The following is a 21,987-nucleotide window of genomic DNA, read 5'->3' as shown; positions in this document are numbered from 1 at the left end:
GTTGAAGTTATTCACATAATTATATTATTCAGTACGTCATTACATTATTAAGTTCATTCAAATCTGCAAAATATAAGAATCGCTCTGTTATTCCATGTTTTCAATTGATTATCTAGTGAATTTAATCTACCATTTAATATTGATTTGGGGGAAAGGAGGGGGCTATAATGAACAATTTAGTTATGATTTTTTTTCAAATGCAATCCCTGTGCTGCATTTTTATTGCCATTGCAGCGTCTTCATCAACGAGACAACTCATACTGTATAGTACAGTGTAAACGGGCCTACATGAAAAATGTAAAACAATTAACTCAAACGAGAAAATAAAACAATTTACGAAAAACAAATTCATGTATGGCCGATCGACCTTACACAATGGCAACCCATGTACTACAGGCTCCAGACTTTAGACAGACACAATGGTGCAGGGTAAAACGTGTTCATAGGCACTCAATAGTGACATTACAGCACAGCACAAGAACAAACTATAAATTATGTTTGCAATTTGCAACTCAGAAGATCGGCAAGAAACATTTTAACAAAAGACACCGAGAAAAAAAGAGTACTCGTCCCCTCTAAGTCACTGGCAGCTAGTTCAAAGCCAGTTACAGCTAATAAATATGTCATGTTTCTCAGACTAAAGTATCAACGAGTACACATCCAACAGATTTAGTAAAAGACGTAAAAAAACAGCACAAAAAACCCATTACTAGTACTTTATGCAATATACTACAATATATGAGTAAACAGTACACGTGTGTTTACAGGACATAGAATCATAAGCTTTCATAACTGTACAAAAAAAAACACAATAAAATTAGAAGAAAAAATCAACTTTGTTAGTAGCCTGAGTCCGATGAAACTATATTGAAATTTATTTAAAAGATATATAACTACTGTATTAAATTGATAACCTGACAATAATTGGTTAATTTTTGTGGTATTTTTTCTCCTCACTAAAACCAATTACAGTGTGGACATATCGAGCAAGTGGTGTAATATGTTATCACAGCATCTGAAGAGACTGAAGGAAAACGCATGACTTTTGTTTATATAATCTCATATGGCTCTGACATTGTCCGCGGCTCCTCAGTCATTTCATTTAGGCACATTGTTCATAAATTCATGTATGCTTTGTCAAAGATATTGATAAATTAACTTTTGATAAAAAAAAAATACTTAGAAGCAGATTGTGAATCCAGTAATGAATTGAGTTATGAATTGAGCCGAGTGTAGCAAGCAGTCGAAACATTTCTTTTGCACGCCCATTTTCTCCCATACTATGGGTAAGAGATTAGTATTGCTACCAAGATTTATTTCAATACCCCATATGAAATATTGAAAAACTGGACACCCTCGGCCTATTCAATACAGTAAACGGACAGAAAGTCACAGGACAAAAAGTCACAGGACATAAAGTCACAAATTAGATAGGACAAAAAGTCACAGGACAAAAAGTCACAATTAATCCTTCGACAATTGTTTGAATATATAAAAGAAAGATCTTGAAATATTATCTTTTTATTACATCTATTCATTTTGAAGTGTAGGACATTGTTCATAAGCTTTGTTAAATAAAAAAATAGTAAATTTTAATCATTCAAAAATGATATTTCTTGCCACCATGAAGCCATTTAAGTACCATGTCATGATGACATCTTGTTTTCATAACAATTATTTGATCATTATTGATATTTATTGAATAATTTTTAATTACAAAGTTGCTTTAAGTTTAACACTTCAAGAAAAAAACAAAACTTTTATTTTTTAAATTATTTTTTCTTGCTTAAAGAAAAATATTCTAAAAACTAAATTGTGACTTTTTGTCCTGTGACTTTTTGTCCGTGACTTTTTGTCTGTGACTTTTTGTCCTGTGACTTTCTGTCCTACATTCTTCAATACATGACCTAAAATGTTCAACTTGGTTCCCCTCCTTATTTTCCTAGCTCTCGTTTTGGGGTTATGAATTTGACCTGTTGACCAGTGGTTTATACTCTTTTAAACATTGTGGTTTTTTTATTTAAAAAAAAGGTCCACGGAAAGAATTAACTATTTTGTTAAACTATGAGCTAGCCTAGGGGTCAACTATGACTCCGTGGTGTAGTGGTTAGTGCATCGGACTACAAGCACAAAGGTTCCTGGTTCGATTCCCGTTTGGGATGAAAATTTCAGAAACTCAATTTTCGGCTCTCCCTTGACACCATTTGCGAGTATGGTCTTGAGGAAACGATGATAGTCCGTCGGAAGGGGACGATAAATGGCTGACCCGTCTTAAGAGAGAGCCATATCTCTTGCACGTTAAAGACACCCTTGTAGATTTCGAAAAAGAGTAGGCTAATGCCGCTACAAGGCAGCACTCGCACCCGCAAAGTGGAAAGGGATTAATATAAGTTGCAAAACTTGTTTCCCAATCCACTATAAATAAATATGTTTAAACTAAACTATGACTCCCCCTTCCTCAACTATCATGGTAACCCTTTTGAAATAAAGAACAGTTACTATTTAACATTATCTAATTGAAGATCTAAATCACAGGCACTTGTCTCAGAAAAAAAATCCTATACACCTTTATATAAATTAAGGAATAGATAGATTATTTTTCGGAGACAAGTGCCTCAGTGTGATCTACATCACCGAACAATTACTTTACAGAGTTATTACACTATTTTTAGAACGCACCTGTCAGATACGTTATTTGTCCGAACGCAAATTTTTCATTTCCGGTTCCGATTCTTTTGTTGTTTGTGTTTGTAGCATTTTTTTTTTTATATCTACACTCTTTGGGATATGGATGATAAAAAGAAATCATTGAACACAGAAGAAGACGAAGACAGCGACAATAGCAGAAGAGCAAGTAGACGAAAAAAAGCAAAAGTAATTGTCAAGCATCTCGAACCGGCATAGAATATTTTGTTTTACAACACCGATTCGACCAAATTAAAACATATCCCCATGTACATGATGTAGCCGCGCAGGTCTTGCCGATCGTATAATAAATCTTATAAATGTCATCTATGTCACAAATTCAAAAATAGTCATTGAAACAAAAACCAAACTACAGTAATAGTTATTGAGCAGGTACTAAAGACATAACTGGATGATATGCTGATTTATAGTTATATCAGCTCAGAAAGTATCAAATTATCTCCCTTTAATTTTGATTTACATGTCTATGCGTTCACATATATCTATAGCATATGCACTCAGAGTTCAAATAAGAATTCACAAATTGGGTTTTTTAACCCTCAATTTTTTATTTAATTGAGTGAAGTAGTTTTTCAATTGCATTATTAATTCCAGTTTACCCCTCAAGCAAATATCAAATTGGGTTTTTCACCACCAAGCTCCTTAATGTATTGTTTTTTTTCATGTTTTTCTTCTAACATGTCTAACACGATATTGAATGTGTGTGTTCACTCATCAACTAAAATGAAATAAATATATACTCTTGAACTTAAAATTACCTTTTTTTTTGAATTTTATTTACATAAATCTGGATTTACTTGTCCCTTTTCAGAACTTTGGGTTTCCGATGCTGACTTTATAAGTAATTTAAGCACGCAAACACGCCTGGATTCGCCATTGCACAACCCCATGCATTTAAGTGACGCTTCCTGACAACACTAGTCTAGCTGAGTCTTGTTATCATCAGGGATAATCCTCTCATAAAGAAACTCAAACATGCTTGAACAGCTTCTATTCAATATATTTACCGGAAATTTACTTTCGTTTTGATTCATTGCTAAGTTTTATGTTCAATCCTGAGAAGTACGAAAAGAATTATGACGCAATGGCTAACGATAATTGGATAAAGACAGAGAAGATCGAAATGTTTTCATCACCATGTGTACTTTAACACCGCTCTATTTTTAGAACAAAAGGACATTTCCAATTTTCATTTATTACATACATAGATTTATGCGACGACTATGTAATAGATAAGGGTAAATAACGCATACCATATCGACTTAAAGCATTAAGAACTCATGGTTTTGACAAATTATTGGGTTTTCCTTTGTATGAATTGGGTTTTAGAACGCAGCAATGAACACTTGCATTGGGTTTTCAATTATTTTTATTGCATGATCACGCAAATACACAGCTTATCTGGAGGTCTAGCACTTGTCCAAGAATAAAAATTCCTACATGTATATATACCATAATATAACATGTATAACGAAAGGTACAATTAAATTTTTTTTTTTTTAAATATCTCCTTGTTGCATACATGTACATGTAATTTTGTTTTATTTTTACAATTATGCCCTATTTTGCTTGGTATTTTTTAAAAGAAAATCAATATTTACCAAAATTGTTTATAGCTGCTATTTTAATTTTAATAGGTTGAATACAAAGAAATGGATGAACAGTTGGCTAACATATCAGAAGATGAATATTACTCTGAAGAAGAAAAGAAAGACAAAACAACGGAGAAAGAAGTCAAAGATGTGAAAGAAGTGAAGGAAGTAAAGGAGGTGAAAGAAGTTAAAGAGAAAGTAGAAAAACCTGCTCCTGTAAAATCAGAAAATGATCCAGAAATTCCAGATAATGTTAGTGAAAATGACGACCCCACAGGTAACTATAATGATAACTGTGTATCCTCAAAACTTGAAAATTATTTCAACATAGTTCTTGAATAAATATAAAAAGAAGATGTAGTATAAATGCCAATGAGACAACTTTCAACAAGTGGAAGAGACCAAAATGACACAGAAATTAACAACTATAGTATATGTCAGTAAAAATGTGAAAAAGATTATCCACATGATCCATGTAAATTTAAGTAACCTGCTTCTACAAAATTTTAAACAAATCCTAAGTAACAAAAATGTCAATTTATCCTCATGTTTGTCGTGAAATAACAAATACTTTAATTCATGAAGACCTTATAAAACATTTTATCTATAAATTTTACTGTAGGTCTTGAAGGAGCAGCATTCCAGAGTCGTGTCCCCTTTGATAAGATGACATCACAAGAGGCTGCATGTTTTCCAGACATTGTACAAGGTCCTCCACAAGCACAGAAAGTTTTCTTATATCTAAGAAACAGAATAGTACGTTTGTAGAATGAACTTAAATAAGAATATAATCTTTGGCACATACTTCACTGTAGTCATAAAACTCATCAGTAGCTTAGTTCCCATGAAAATAAAAAAAGGTGAATAGATCAAACTCATATAATGATTGATAAAATCAATGATTGAAACTTTGAATAGCCTGAATAAGCATGTGGTGCGAGGTTTTTATTATTGCGAAAATTACGACAGAGCTATAAACGCAATAATTTAAACTGGCATTTTGAAATATTTTGTATGAATTAAACAGGATTTTTCTCAAAATCGTAAAAATTAAAATCGCATTTAAGTCAAAAATGACAAAATCGCAATAATAAATGCACGCAATAATTTCTGAATTTACAGTTTGGAATATTCTTATTTTAAATAAATATTCATTGTATCGATTTTATACAACTAAGCATGCTGTTAGACTAATATTTAATTTAATTCAAAATTATGAGCACCCCTTTGCTATTGCGTGGCCATAACAAGGGTATATGCCAGAAAACTTACTTTGTCAATCTCAAAGTTTAATCTGCATGCTGTTTTAAATAGTATAATTGAGTATACTAATATAAAATGTATAATAGGGGAAGGGTTATCATAATGAACAGTAGATCCCAGAGTCTCTTTTTTATTTTATTTTGAAAACAAAGTTATCTGTAAAAATGACACATGGAAATTTATTATAAAAAAGTATTAAGTGCTGTTTAAAAGTTGTATTTATAAATATAATGCATTTCTATTATAGCTACAGTTATGGTTAGATAATCCCAAACAGCAGGTCACATTTGAGAATGCCCTTCCCCAGATAGAACCTCCATATAATAGTAAGTATACAGACATCCTTTTTGAGACTTTACCCCTCAAGATTGAATGACTGATGGATTTTTTAAATGTGTTTCTAAGTATGCATAACTTATCCCAAATAAAGCTGAGAGGTCAAGACTTTTTTTGCTCTGTGTTAAAGCCTCACAGTTGAGACGAAGAACAGCTATTCCTGTTCTTTTTGTGTTTGAATACCCATATCCTTTCTTTACTATTAATGAGGATAATAAATAATAGTTTGAAATGACACCTTACTATAAAACATTACAAAGAGTTCGACTATCTTATTGTACATGACACATGATGAAGTGTTCGTTTGTGAACATGCTTATTAAGTACAAGTGTGTGGGGTTGATTGAGTTTTAGAAAAAACATACATGTACTTCCCGCTAAGAAGTTTAACCCCACCACATTCTGTATTTATGTGCCTATCCCAAGTCAGGAGCCTGTAATTCAGTGGTTGATTTTTATACCCCACCTACGATAGTAGAGGGGCATTATGTTTTCTGGTCTGTTTTCGTCAGTTCGTTTGTTCGTCTGTCTGTGCCGCTTCAGGTTAAAGTTTTTGGTGAAGGTAGTTTTTGATGAAGTTGAAGTCCAATCAACTTCAAACTTGGTACACATGTTCCCTATGATATGATCTTTCTAATTTTAATGCCAAATTAGAGTTTTTACCCCAATGTCACGGTCCACTGAACATGGAAAATGATAGTGCAAGTGGAGCATTTGTGTACTGGGGACACATTCTTGTTATTTATGTGTTACATATTTGTTTTTCGATCATTTGTTGTACATAAATTAGGTTGTTAGTTTTCTCATTTAATTGTTTTACATTGCCAATCATACCACATCTTCTTTTTTATATTCATATTGAATACTAAATTACTAGAAACTTGTATATACAGCTCATAACTGTATACCCCATCTATAACAGCAAAATATAGCCATACATGCAGGTAAAAAAAAAGTGGAGATGGCAAATTGATGAAGTGTTCATTGATTATAATAAACATTTTTAAAAAGTATACCACTTCTTTTTATTTTTTTATATGAAAAATTATTTAAATTACAGTTTACATACACCAGCATTTAACTCGGGTATACCAAAAAAAAAATGTTGTTTGTTTTAAACATGTGTAATATATGTATGTTTAAATATTTCAGGTGATGGTCCACTGGTAATGAGAGTACATGCTTACCTTGAAAGATTTGGTTTCATCAACTTTGGAGTGTTTAAAAGATTAAAACCATTACCATGTAAGTTTGAAAGCTAGAAAAAAAACAAATGTTAAGCCATTTGTATGCTGTTGGCTGACTGCGTTTATATTGTCGTCTAAAATAGATAATCTGAATTCACTGAATCTGGAACAATGTCTGCGTGTTTGTTTTTACAGAAAACAAGAAACAGAAAAGAGATTGAACTAAATTAGCACACACATTTTAATAAAAAATTATCTGATTTCACTGCTTATAAATAGTGTCTGCTTGCTAGTTTTCTTACTGAGATAAACAAAAAATAGAATAAACAAAGTTTACGTACACATTTTTGATTAAAAATGGGAGACAATTCTCATCTCTTGAAATGCAGTGGCAACTTACTTTATTGTACTGTAGCATGTGTAGTTTAATTAATATTAATCAGTATTTTACATATGTACAGATTTCTAAATGAATTTAAATATAGGATTTTTAAAATAAATTTAGAAAATATATTTAAAAAACTTTATGTATTTTTTTTGTAGCTAAGAAGCATGGAAGAGTAATTATTATAGGAGCTGGTATTGCTGGTTTAGCAGCTGCCAGACAACTTATGTCCTTTGGAATGGAAGTTGTAGTATTAGAGGCTAGAGTAGGTTTAAACTAGGCTTATCTTAATCTTTAATTGGTTGTTTTTTGTGTAGTGTCGAGTAGAAAGTATTTATATTCATGTTGTATGATAAGTACCAATTAACAACAAAAAAACAATAAAGAGGAATTCATTTCATGTGATTCAAAGCAAAATTTAATTTGCAGACATGCACATAACACAAATTAATACTTTCTGTCATGTTTGTTATATAAAATTGAGAATGGAAATTGGGAATGTGTCAAAGAGACAACAACCCGACCAACATGCAAACAACAGTATATATATTTTATTCATTTGTACTTATTTTTAAAAAGTCAAACATGCTAAATGATTGAGCACTTTTCTGGTCTTCATTTAGCACCAGAACTATAAGTTAGAGTGATATATGTATAAAAAAAAATCTATTAGAAGAATAATTGATTAAATTAATAAAAATGAACAATATAAATTTATTATTACAGATATAAAGAATAAAAATCTGAAGGCTATTCCTGATCTCTTGATTTTGCAATTAGCTTCATAGTTCTTGTCTGGCTGCTTGATTTGTGGTAAAATGGTTAAATTATGAAAATTTCATGCACGCAGGTTTTGGGAAGTAATTTTGTAATGATTGTGTTAAAAAAATATACTTGTTGAAAAGCTTTTCATTTTGTACTGTTTTAATTGCAGCAAATATTTCCTGAAGTTTTCAAAAAGCTTTGTTAGTTTCATATTTCAAATAATATAAAATATATACTTAATTATTTGTAGGATAGAGTTGGTGGAAGAATTGCTACATTCCGTAAAGGGAACTATGTTGCTGATTTAGGGGCCATGGTTGTTACTGGACTAGGTAACTATGAAAATTTTTGCTGGTCATATTGAATGTTTATATTGTATAATGAAACATGTATTACTACTTCACTGGGAAAGATTTATTATGATAACATGGATAATTAGAAAAATCTGGTTCATGATTTCAGGACATGAGTTAGTTGGTATTTTTTTTCATGGCAAATATCTTGTAAGTTATGCTGGTAATGATTCCATAGATTTTCTGCTATATGGAAAAAAACAAGATGTGGTTAATCTTAATTTAGACTGGTACTATTGAAAGATTTTATTTTAAAAAGTATCATAGGGATATGAAAAAAGAGATGAATAAAGACAGGTGATTTTTTAAAGATTTGAACTACAAGTATAAGAGCTTTTCAAGAGAGAAAAATTAGGAAAACAAATTTGATATTTAATTGATTTTTACTGAGTTTTAGTTTTATCCAGTTAAGGTCAACATGCTTCAGTTTTGAATTAGCCAAAGACAAATATACAGATCAAACCCCACTGTTTAGTATAAAAGGCACTAGAAAGAGAATGTATTTTGCTATTTCATTGTCATGATTGTCATTTTAACCATATAGATGGGTTTATTGTCGAGCCTTCGACTTTTGTCGAAAAAGCAAAAAGCAAGACTAAGCGATCCTAAATTCCATCGGCCGCGGCGGCGGCGTCCACAAATATTCACTCTGTGGTTAAAGTTTTTGAAATTTTAATAACTTTCTTAAACTATACTGGATTACTTCCAAACGTGGACAGAAGCTTGTTTATGATCATAAGATAGTATCCAGAAGTAAATTTTGTAAAAATAAAATTCCATATTTTCTGTATTTTACTTATCATGCTTATAAATGGACTTAGTTTTTCTGCGGGGAAACATTACATTCACTCTGTGGTTAAAGTTTTTAAAATTTTAATAACTTTCTTAAACTATCCTGGATTACTTTCAAACGTGGACAGAAGCTTATTTATGATCAAAAGATAATATACAGAAGTAAATATAAAAAAAAAAAATCTGATTTTTCCGTGTTTTACTTTTAAATGGACATAGATTTTCTTCCAGGAAACAACACATTCACTCTGTGGTTAAATTTAAAAAAAAACTTAATAACTTTCTTATACTACTTTAAATTTGTACCAAACTTAGACAGAAGCTTGTTTATAATCAAAAGCTAGTATTTAGAAGGAAATTTTGTTAGTATTTTGTACCTGTGTATCTGTATTTTACTTATAAAGGGAGTCAGGACTTAGTTTTCTTCCAGTTAACATTACATACAGTCTGCAGTTAAAGTTTTTAAACATTTATTAGATTCATAAACTATACTGGATTTTTACCAAACTTGGACAGAAGCTTCTTATAATCAAAAGATAGTATAAAGAGGAAAAATTTTATAGATTTTCCCTCATTTTTGTTGAGCCTGTGATTTTCAGCAAAAGTAGGCGAGACACTGGGTTCCGCGGAACCCTTACAAATTTTTCAATTTTGATAATCTTATTTTTTAGGTGGTAACCCAGTAACAGTATTAAGTCGACAAATCAACATGGAACTACATAAAATAAAACAGAAATGTCCATTGTATGAAACCAGTGGTGGAACTGTAAGTCAGCAAGTGAAATTTCCATGACTTTTGCATTTATTAAATAACAAAAATGGATAAGCATGTAAGAAGACATTAATTCCGGTCATTGTATTTTTCAAAATATTTATTAATAAAATTATTATATGGGAACTGTCTGACACTAAACTACAGATCAATTGATACTGATAAAAGATTTTGGTTAAGAGTGAGTTATTTAACTGAAGATTTCATAATAAGAGCTGATTCTCTTCTAACATGTCTAACCCTGATGTTTAAAAGTCCTAGGCTAGCAATCACTTGTTTGTGTCACATACATGTTACATGCTTTATTTCAAGTACCATTTAAATGAGAAAAAAATAGAAAAAAACATCTAGTTCACAAGTTGATTCTAGCAAAATGACCCTTCATGGTAATTTATCTCAGTGAAAGCAGTATGAGTCATTACTCTCTATATACTGTAATTTCAGAAATTTGTTCTTGGGTTTATTTTGGCAATTGTCAGACAGTCAGCACAGATACCAGTTTAACTTATTGAGATTTCAGGAAATGCTGCATACAAGTAATGCTATCAAAATGTAAACTGAGTATTATATGTTTGTAACATTCATCTCGTCCCAATTTTTCTCAATAATAAACACATCAGAAAATATTTTGAATGTAAGTATTCAATTGGTATTACTTGACAAGTTAAACATCATAGGGTTATCCCTCTTGTCTCTAGCAGTCACCCTGTTTGTCACAACATAATTAGCTACAGTGATTGTTTTATGGTACCTTGTATATTTGGTATGCAGTCTTGTCAAAGATGTCATAAAAAAATGTTCGTTAAATATTATCAGTGCAAATATCACAATTATGAAAAATATATCTCAAAAAAGATTTAACTTTCAAACATGAAGTACTGTTTTCATAATTTTTTTTACAAATAAGTACAAAATTTGCATTTCGTACATTTCTAGGTGCCAAAAGATAAAGATGAAATGGTTGAAAGAGAATTCAATAGACTTTTAGAGGCTACATCATATTTATCACATCAGATGGACTTTAATTTGGTAAATGGAAAACCAGCATCCCTTGGTCAGGCATTAGAAGTAGTCATCAGGTTAGTTAGATAAGTGTAGTATTGGCATTTTTTTTTATATACAGCTTTATTAAGAGTGTATTATATTTTTACCATTTTATCACTTTGTTGTCGCCAGGTTAGACCTGTATTTTTCATTAATTTTCCTTCAATTTGAATGAAGGGTTCCAATTGTGAAAACCTATGGAAAAATTAAGTGAAATTTTCCCAAAAGTAGGGTGTAACGTGGGGGCTTGTATAAATATACCACATTAATGTCAGCCAAACAAAACATGTTGTAAATTATTATGGGAACAACAATACTGGAAAAATTTGAAAAAAGTATTCCAAATTTTGTGGAAATGTTATTTGTTGCATACATTTATAAAAAGTATTCCAAATTTTGTGGAAATATTTTTTGTTACATGCAATTAAAGACATCTATAAATGCATTTTACAAATAACATAGCCACAAAATTTGGAATACTTTTTTCAAATTTGTTCTTCAGAAATTTAGAAATAACTGATGTTGCCATTAAAACTTGAAAATCAAATTGTTTTAAAGATGAATGAAATGTTACAGTATTTCTTGACCTGTCATATGCATATTAGTATATGTGCCATAAGACTTTTATTTTCAATGTACCTGGCTGTTGAAAGATTATTTTGCAAGCAAATCATGTATTTCAAGGTTAACATTTTAAGCAACTTTGTTTATTTTACATGAGAATGAAAGGATATACTGAGTATAGGCAGCATTAAACAACACAATAAACAATAAAAAAAACACAAGGTTGTGTGACATAATGACACAAAATGTCATTACTATATATATATAGATATAAGAATGTGTGGTATGAGTGCTAATATGACAACTCTCCATCCAAGTCATATTTTGAAAATAAGAAAAAACATTATAGGTCAAAGGACGGTCTTCAACACGGAGCATTGGCTCACACCAAACAGCAAGTTATACAAGGCGCCAAAAATGACTAGTGTATTAATGTTTTTTTTTCCTTTCAGAATGCAGGAAAAACATGTGAAAGTAAAGCAGTGTGAACATCAAACAAACATCATAGAAATGCAGGAGAAGTTAAAGAAGACTCAGAACCAGGTAGGGTGCTTTTAAGGGGTGTATTCTCAGGGTTTAAAATTAAAATTTAATTACAGGGTTGATCTGCTTGAAAATAAGAAAATACGGTATGATTGTTAGTGAGACAGCTATCTACCAACAGACTTCAGCAGTGTAAAGGTAAAAGTCTTCAGAATTTGGTGTTTACCACACTTTTGATTCTATACAATATTTCTATCATCAGTTCCTCTAATTTAAAAAAAGGTAATATTGTTTTGACACAATTCTGACCAATATCCAACATATTTAACTTTTTGTCTTGCATTAAAAGCTATATAGACCTATTTGACAACAACTAGAAAAACGAACTGTTTGTTTTTACACAATAATTTGAAATACTACAGTTAGTTCTGCTCAGATTAATAAAAAAAAAAGCATGAGCACATAGGTATTTCATAAATGCCCTTTTAACTTCCAAGTGCATACCTTCATGACCTTTAAGATCAAAATAACATGGAAGACTGTTATTTTAATAGATGTTGTCACTGAAAGATAAAATAGAAGAACTACATAGACAATGGAAAGAAGCTTCTGAAGTTAAACCACCACGTGATATAACAGCTGAATTTCTTGTCAAAAGTAAACTCAGGGATTTAGATGCATCATGCAAGGTTTGTATATTTACGTATCATAGCCCCTTTTCTTAAACTCATTTACAGAATCATGACTTTTACTTAAGAATTGAATGCTTTTTTTTGGTAACTTCATTGCGGTGTAAAAGCGTTTGTTCTAAAATTTTGCGTACTGTCAACGCTTTTACAACCTCAGGCATAGATTACCTTAGCTGTATTTGGCAACACTTTTAGGAAATTAAGATCTTAATGCTCTTCAACTTCGTACTTTATTTGGCTTTTTAAAACTTTTTAAGATTAGAGCGTCACTGATGAGTCTTTTGTAGACGAAACGCGCGTCTGGCGTATATATAAAATTTAGTCCTGGTATCTATGATGAGTTTATTTACAAACCTATGAAGTTACAAAAAGTAGCATTCAATACTTATAATTACATTTTTTAGCTATGATCATGAAAACACAGATTTTAAATTATTTTTTTTTAATTAACCTGTGCACTTTGTTGTGGGACCACATGTTATCATGAATGATAATTTTTTTTTTTAGAGAAATGCAATTGCTTAAGGATTAATATTCTGATGGGCAGTTAGCCAATCAGAATAAAGTATTATAATGAAACATACATTTACTGTAATTGTTCTAAAATAATGATTTGAAGCTGGACATCTCCCAGACCATAAGCTTTTCAAGAAGTAGAACTGCTTGGCGGAAATGAAGCTCATTGAAGAGTCAAAGATTAGCAGTTTTAAATCCCTATTGATTTAAAGATACTATTTGTTTTTTATAAATATAAAAATTATAAATATTTTCTTCCAATATACTTGTTATTATGAAGCAAGAAATATTTGTACACTAAAGTGGTGTATTGTTTTCTGTTTTACCTTTCACCATTTCTATGCATAGCTGCAAACCAGTCTGTATACCAGTAAACTTTCCAACAAGAGAAATTATTTGTATTTAATTGTTGTATTAAATAAGATTTAGACTTTCAGTCCTGAGTGAGATTCTAGAAAGTCCTATAGTGAATCTGTCATAACTGTTAGTTGAATAATCATGAAACTGGTCTATAAAGAACCTTGAAATCAGATTAAACACTGGATATTCTCTTGTTATGTTAAGTAGGAAAATAGAATACTCAACTTAAACAAATTTTCAGCTCAAAAAGCATTTTGTTTTGACAAATTCACTATATTTAGAATTTGAAGGTTAACAATTTATTATGATGTCCACCCTAGAAAAAACTCTGTACTCATTTACTGATCAGCTATTTGAAGTAGTGCAATAAAGAAACAAATTATACTAAAAGTATATTCAAACTCATAATAACTCTCAAACCAATTGTCAATGCCATGGCAAAAAAGGAACAAAAGACTAACATGACAAACAATAATCTACAAAACACAACAAAGAAAAGTTAAGAGTGAAAAACAAGATCCCCACCAAAAACGTAGATGGTCTCGAGTGATTAACATCAAATACAGGTACAAAAAATATAAAAGATTACATAGCAAAGATTAATTGCTTTTGTCTTCTATTAAGTGTTATAGGTGCAAATATTGGTTATTTTTTGCCTTTAAGTCATTAATATACTTTTTATTGGTCAAACAATTAACATGCTTACATTTATTTTTAGGAATATGATCAGTTACAAGCTCAACAGAAGGAATTGGAAGACAAACTACATGAGTTAGAGGCCAACCCTCCTAGGTAAGAATTATCTTGAGTTTTAAGTAAGTTAGGTCAAGTTTATATAGAATGTGGCTGGTTTAAACATGATTAAAGTCACCAACCCTCCCCTTACCTATATGTACTAATATGAATACAGAAAAACAAAGGAAGAAAAACGCATCATTTATATCAATTATTAAAGGTTTTATGAACTTAAAATATAATCATATAAAATATGAACAAATGAAGAATTCAATGTATCCCCAATGAATTGATGTATTTTTAATGTTTAATCAAAATGTCATATTATTTCAGTGATGTTTATTTATCAACACGAGACCGACAGATCTTAGACTGGCATTTTGCTAATTTAGAATTTGCCAATGCTACACCATTGACATTATTGTCTTTAAAACATTGGGACCAAGATGATGACTTTGAATTTTCTGGCAGCCATTTAACAGGTACAAATTATGAACAAAATGAATATTGTTGAGATATTTTCAGATATAGGAAAATGTGGTATGAGTACTGATGAGACAACTCTACATCCAAGTAAAAATTTATAAAAGTAAACCATTATAGGTCAAAGTACGGCCTTCAACATGAAACCTTGGCTCACATCCAAACATCAAGCTATCAAGGGCCCCAAAAATTACTTCTGTAAAAGCATTCAAACAGGAAAAAAGGTCTAATCTGTATAAAAAACGAAAAACGAGAAACATTTATGAACCACTAAAACAAACAACAACCACTGAACATCATATTCCTGACGTAGGGGAGATGCAAAATCTTACATCCAATTCTAAATAAAACTCTTATTGCATATTGTCCTTCACAGGAAAAAATTACTGAGTTTTCAATGTATGTTGTTTTGTAATTTTATTTTCTAATAACTATTACTGTAATTCAGAGTGTTCAAGAGAAATATAAAAGATTAGATCATTTCCTCTTTTAGATAAAATGGAAAAAGGGTTTTCATTTTTAGTGACTGAAAAAGTTTAAAAGTTCCCAGGTATGAATAAAAAGATTAATGTCAGACACATAAAACAAAAGATGTCTGTCTTTATGGCTCATTTTTGTCTACTTATTCTGAAAGCAAAGTAAATCAAAGCTTGGGGATTGGTCTTTTTTTTCTGTCATTGATGCTTCTCATTTAATTATTATTTTTCCACCTTTAGTGAGAAATGGATATTCCTGTGTCCCAGTAGCCTTGTCAGAAGGTTTAGATATAAAACTGAATACAGCTGTCAGGAAAGTGGTGTACACACCATCAGGTATATATTAACTTGAACAAATAAGAAAAATGTCTGATTTGGTACATGTGCCAGCTCCTATTAGAATATAATTTGCTTAATTAATATTTTTAACAAATTTATAACCTTTCTTATTATTATTTTATAGTATATCTTTGCATTTTTGTTCAAAAGAAAAATATGTTATACCCTTATTGATCCATCACACTTACCCTTATTTGTATAAATAAATTGTTTTATTTTCCTTTTTATTAGTAACATAATTTGAAATGAAGAAACAAATGCAGTGCAAATCATCAAATGTGTACTGAAATTTGTTAATTTAAAAACTGCTACTCAAGATTGTTTCATTTATTGAAATTTGAATTATTACAATAAAATTGAAATCCATATATTATTTCAGTTTTAGCATTAATAAAACAGGTATATAATTTGTTGTTTTTATATTGGCACGGAATTAAAATTGTCTATTTGTTAAAAAAAAATTGGTATAAAAACTATGATGACAATATAATCAGCTTGAGTTTTGAAAAAAGAATATTTAAAAAAGATCACAACTAGTAAACTATGAAGGTAAATTAATTGACCTGAAATAATCTATGTATTTGGCATTGGGTTTTTATTTTATAATCTGACCCTGATAATAACCTCATTTATTCATGTGTTTTATTTCATGTTTTAGGTGTAGAAGTTACAGTCAGCAATGCTAAAAACAATACAAATTCTCAGACGTTGAAAGGTGATGCTGTGTTATGTACCTTACCATTAGGAGTACTGAAGGAATGTTTGAGGGGTAACAGTCTAAACAGTGTCCAGTTCCAGCCAGCATTACCAGAGTGGAAATCAGCAGCTTTACAGAGAATGGGGTTCGGGAATCTTAATAAAGTAAGTCTGATAAAAACTTATCTTCAATATAGATAGGGATTGCCTATCTTCATGATCTATGCTACCTTTTTTTCCCCACAAATACCGCTGTCCTATGTTTAGGATAAACATGCTGAACAACAGCTCAAGTATGTTAAGAAGTCCTCTAAAATATTCCAAAATGTTAGGTGTTCTAAGAGTCTTGTATTTTAACAATTTTTAACAGGGTTTTCAGACAAAAGACATTCTGTTTAATTCCCAGCTTGATGTATAATAAAGCTAATCAAAGCTCTTCTTCACAAGTTTACAAAACAGAAGATTGTTTGCTTGGAAAATTTTGTTGGAACTTTGTTCATGCATTGCAATTAAAGAAACGTGGGTCTGGTGTGCACATTATTAATCCTGTTTTCTATTACGAGTTAAAAGATTTGTCCAATAGTCATGATAGTTTATCAAAAATTTTCATGACAAGACTGAAACTCAGTTATTGAATGCAAGTGTCAATTTTGATGGCAGTGCATGAGTAAACTTCATAACAACCTTGACGAGCAAACACTAAACTTTTATTTTAAGGTCAAGGAACAGTAAATGGGCTATGTCGCAGATTTTGCTAAAAATTTGCATACGACCTTGGCTCGTTGAACTACAACTGAAAATCGAAAAAATAATACATTTATCTCTTTTATTATCTGAAAAGTTGCAGATTTATTTCTTTTAATATGGGTGAATATTTGTATAGAAAGCACATAAAATCGGCGGAAAACCTTCTTAAATTTGTCTTAAAATCGCCAAATCTCTTATTCCACTCAATAGATTTTTCTTAAAAAACTATATATTGTTGACACATAAATTTCTGTTTTAATGATATAAAATAATCATAGGGTCACCGACTTCGTTTTTTGTCTAATAATCAATTTGTTACCTTGTTGGTAGTGAAAAACGTCAAAAATCAACGTTTTACGGCCTACAACGCGATAACGTTACGATTATTTCGACGTTTTGTTGGATTTTTTCACAAAGAACGCAACTTTAAATGAAGTATACCGTAAAAACAAAGTCGGTGACCCTATCTTTATTTTGCATCATTAAAACGAAAATTTATGTATCAACAACATATAGTTTTTTAAGAAAAATCTATGGAGTAGAATTAGATATTTGGCGATTTTAAGACAAATTTTAGAAGGATTTTCGCCGATTTTATGTGCTTTCTATACAAATGTTCACCCATTTTGTAAAAATTCAATCAGTAATATTTCAAATGATAATTGAGATAAATGCATTATTTTTCTGATTTTCAGTTGAAGTTCATCGAGCCAGAGTTGTATGCCAAATTTTACTGAAATCTGTGACATAGCCCATTTACTGTAACTTTACCTTAAATGGCTTTCATAGAAGAGAAGTTTCACTTAAAAGTTAAAATAAAGAGATGTGGTATGATGGCCAATGATACAACTATCCACCAAAGTTCAAGTAAGTGGATGTAAGCAATTCTAGGTCACTATAGGGCCTTTAATGACAAGAAAGCAACATACTGCTACAATGACCTTGACATAAAAAAATGTTGTTGATAACTTGATACATTTGTTATGTTCATATCTTTTATGAAAACATGTATAAAAATAATACTCTTCAAAAATTATCCCAAAGATAATCATATCTTTTATGTATTTTCAAAGGTGGTGCTTTGTTTTGATCGAGTTTTCTGGGATCCCAGTGCTAATTTATTTGGACATGTTGGTAGTACAACAGCTAGTCGAGGAGAACTTTTCCTTTTCTGGAATTTGTACAAGGCACCAGTTTTACTAGCCTTGGTTGCTGGGGAAGCAGCAGCCATTATGGAGAATGTCAGTGATGATGTCATTGTAGGGAGATCTATTGCAGTTTTAAAAGGAATCTTTGGTAATAATGCAGTACCACAGCCAAAGGAGACACTGGTAACCAGATGGAGAGCTGATCCCTGGTCCAGGGGATCTTATTCCTATGTGGCAGCTGGTTCATCTGGTAAGATAAAAGTAAATCACACAAATACTGAACTCTGAGGAAAAATTCAAAACGGAAAGTCCCTTTTAAATCAAGTGGCAAAATTAAAATGATAAAAGACATCAAATGAATGGACAACAACTGTCATATTCCGGACTTTGTACAGACATTTTCAAATGTAGAAAATGGTCGATTGAACCTGGTTTTATAGCTAGCTAAACCTCTCACTTGTATGACAGTCGCATCAAATTCCATTATGTTTAGGATTCTTGAAAAAACAGACATACTAGGTAAAATTGTCAAAATATGTACAGCAATATTTCTTAGTATCTGATACTATATTAGAAGTATATTTTTAAATCCAAAAAAATTTGAATGAAGATTACCTAAAAATTTTGTTGTCCAAAGAATAAATCATGTATATCTAAAAAAAAGATGTGAGCAAAGTCTCTTTTGTCTAATCAAGTAACTTTTTTTTTTCAAGGACAGACAGAGCCTCAAATGACAAAATGAAATTGGTACTTGATAAATTTTGTAGATATTTGCTATTATTCATTGAAGATTATTTTCAGACAATAACTGAGGAAAAGTTCTTATCTTCACAATTATATATATCATTGGTAATTAGTAAATTGTTTTTTTCAAACAAAAAGGTTGCTTCTCAGCTTACATTCTATGCAAAGGCAACGGGCCTGAGATGAGATGCGTCTGAGAAATATCACTGAATTTGAAAGACCATTGATTATCTGTTTATAGCTATTTTGCCTATGATGTGGTTAATGTGTAGTTTTTATCAATAACTTTATATCTTAAGGAGTATCATCATATGTGAATAGTTATCACAAAAAAAAGAAAAATACACAAAATTATAATAATATTGCCTTCTGTCTGAATAGTACTTTAATCATTCTTAATTGGTCAATATTCCAGAACTTAGTTTACTTTATTATCAGGATTATCTGAAGTAAAACTTATATTTCAGAACTATTTTATGCCTAAAATACTGAAGTAAAACTGATATTTTGGAACTATTTTTTGCCCAAAATACTGAACTCAAAAGAAAATTCACAACGGAAAGTCCCTCATTAAATAGCAAAATTGTACAACACTTACATATTATTCCTTCAAAATTTGACATCTGAAAATCAAGATAAACAATTTAAAATTTTTAATTGATTTTTCCCTCAGGAAATGACTATGATCTAATGGCAACACCTGTATCCCCACAAGCTGGTACCCTTCCTCGACTATTCTTTGCTGGAGAACATACAATACGAAATTATCCTGCAACAGTACATGGAGCATTCATGAGTGCATTGAGAGAAGCAGGCAGGATAGCGGATCAATTCTTAGGAGCTCCTTACACACTGCCATCAATGAAAACGGAGGGTGCAAAAACATGAACAATAATAAAATTCAGTATTTTGGAGGCAGCAATATGTGTTCATGGACAAGGTTTTAACTGATCTGATCAATGTGGAGTGTAAAGACAGTAACAAAAATTCAGCAAAATGTATCACAATGATTTGTCTTTTATTGTGTGTTGTTCATGTATGTACGGTCAGATGTCGCATTAAAGGAAAAAATGAGTCTTTAGTATGTGTATTGCATGGATCAATTATCTTAGGCTGATTACTCTTCAAATAGACAGCGAAACAGTACAAGATGTTGTTCTAGTGGTTCTGTGTTTACTGTAATGCATTATTTTTTTACCCAAACGAAATAAAAAAATCATTTTTATAACATTTAAGCTTCTGAAGCATTTTCTGGATTTAACTTCATCAGGAATACACAAATCTAAACAATTGAAAGCTAAGTACTGGTATGTGTTAGTAGATATAAATGTAAAGAGCTGTATGACCAAAACAGACCTCAAAAGAAATGACAAAATCTTCTATGGTAACTTTAATAATATAATAATAAAAGATGTGGTATAATTGCCAATGAGACAATATTTCACCAGGGACCAAATAAGCTAGAAGATAACAACAGTAGGTCACTGCACAGTCTTCAACAATGAGAAAAACCAATACTGCTTAATCAGCTGTTATATATTTGATTGTGAGGGAGTTGAGCAACTGGGAATGTAAGAATGGTTTTTTTTATCAGTCTTAAAGAGAAATCATTGAGGCAAAATCAAATTAACTCCTCCGAAAATAATTCCCTTGATGGACAGTATATCAAAGTGAAATATCTAATATTTCCTTTGTATCAACTTTTTCCTGGATCCAATTACAGAATTGTGTTCCAAATATGTTTACTGACATTTAAAAAGGAGGGTAGATGTTGCCTGTATCTCAGATCTGAAGTACCTGTTTTGGTACTTCCTAAATTCTTAGAAACAGAAATCTGTTATATGTAATCAAAGATATGATGATTTGTTTCAGCACAATACAAGCTAAGTTTAACCCTGCCAAGTCAGGTGCCTCTGGCTATTGTTAGTCTTGTTAGATTTTTATTTTAAATCAATTATATGTTTTGGAGTTTAGTATTAGGTCAATTTTTACTGAACTAGTACACATCAAGTTTTTTTTGGGGAGGCTAGGTAAAGCCTGCCTAGGTGTGATATTAGCTGTGTTGAAGACCCATTGTTGGCCTTAAATTAATCTGTTGTCTGCTCTTTGGTTTGGTTTTTTCTCTTTGACACATGCCCCATTTCAATTCTCAATTTTAAGGTAGTGCTATAATATAAAGTATTTTTATTAATTTTTCAGAACTTGCCCCAAATAAGTTTATCTGCAATATGAAAACGATTTTTATACGCCCGGAACGGGATGTTTTATGATATACCATTGTCCGTCTGTCCGTCTGTCCGTCCATCGTCCACACTTCGGACAATAACTCAAAAACGCTTACACCAATTTCCATGAAACGTGAGCTCCCTTTCGTTTTTTTTAATTTCAGAGTTTAAGTTTTGGATTTATGGGGCTTTATTCATAAAAAAAGGGGGGATTTTCAACACTTCGGACAATAACTCAAAAAGGCTTTCACCAATGTCCATGAAACTTTGGTGAATTGTTTATATCTATTTATGTAAGCTCCCTTTCGTTTTTTTTTAATTTCAGATTTTAAGTTTTTGATTTATGGGGCTTAATTCATAAAAAAGGGGGATTTTTAACACTTCAGACAATAACTCAAAAAGGCTTTCACCAATGTCCATGAAACTTTGGTGAATTGTTTAAATCTATTGATTTAAGCTCCCTTTCAATTTTTATAAATTTTAGATTTTAAGTTTTGGATTAATGGGGCTTTATTTATAAAAAAAGGGGGATTTTTAACACTTCGGACAATAACTCTAAAAGGCTTTCACCAATGTCCATGAAATTT

General features: G+C 30.9%; 1 protein-coding gene across 1 annotated transcript; it reads left to right on the top strand.

The window, feature by feature from the left end:
- The first annotated feature begins 2,702 nt into the window (after positions 1-2,702).
- LOC134686883 (lysine-specific histone demethylase 1A-like) lies at positions 2,703-20,256 on the top strand. The gene is made up of 17 exons (XM_063546712.1): positions 2,703-2,874; positions 4,344-4,575; positions 4,921-5,054; positions 5,809-5,887; positions 7,050-7,142; positions 7,628-7,734; positions 8,485-8,566; positions 10,051-10,145; positions 11,088-11,230; positions 12,212-12,302; positions 12,797-12,931; positions 14,526-14,599; positions 14,876-15,024; positions 15,742-15,837; positions 16,499-16,701; positions 18,357-18,681; positions 19,849-20,256. Exons 1-17 carry the CDS (start codon positions 2,788-2,790, stop codon positions 20,061-20,063), a joined length of 2,340 nt encoding a protein of 779 aa, XP_063402782.1. The 5' UTR covers positions 2,703-2,787; the 3' UTR covers positions 20,064-20,256.
- The last annotated feature ends 1,731 nt before the right edge of the window (positions 20,257-21,987 follow it).

The sequence above is a fragment of the Mytilus trossulus genome, chromosome 10 (genome assembly GCF_036588685.1).
Source record: "Mytilus trossulus isolate FHL-02 chromosome 10, PNRI_Mtr1.1.1.hap1, whole genome shotgun sequence".
NCBI classification, from domain to species: Eukaryota; Metazoa; Mollusca; class Bivalvia; order Mytilida; family Mytilidae; genus Mytilus; species Mytilus trossulus.
This window is presented reverse-complemented; position numbering and strand designations above follow the sequence as displayed.

Coding starts and splice junctions, on each gene's coding strand:
- LOC134686883 (XM_063546712.1), top strand. CDS start 2,788: ATGGATGATAAAAAGAAATCATTGAACACAGAAGAAGACGAAGACAGC. Junction 8,567..10,050: donor CATGGTTGTTACTGGACTAG/GTAACTATGAAA, acceptor CTTATTTTTTAG/GTGGTAACCCAGTAACAGTA. Junction 12,303..12,796: donor TAAAGAAGACTCAGAACCAG/GTAGGGTGCTTT, acceptor TTATTTTAATAG/ATGTTGTCACTGAAAGATAA.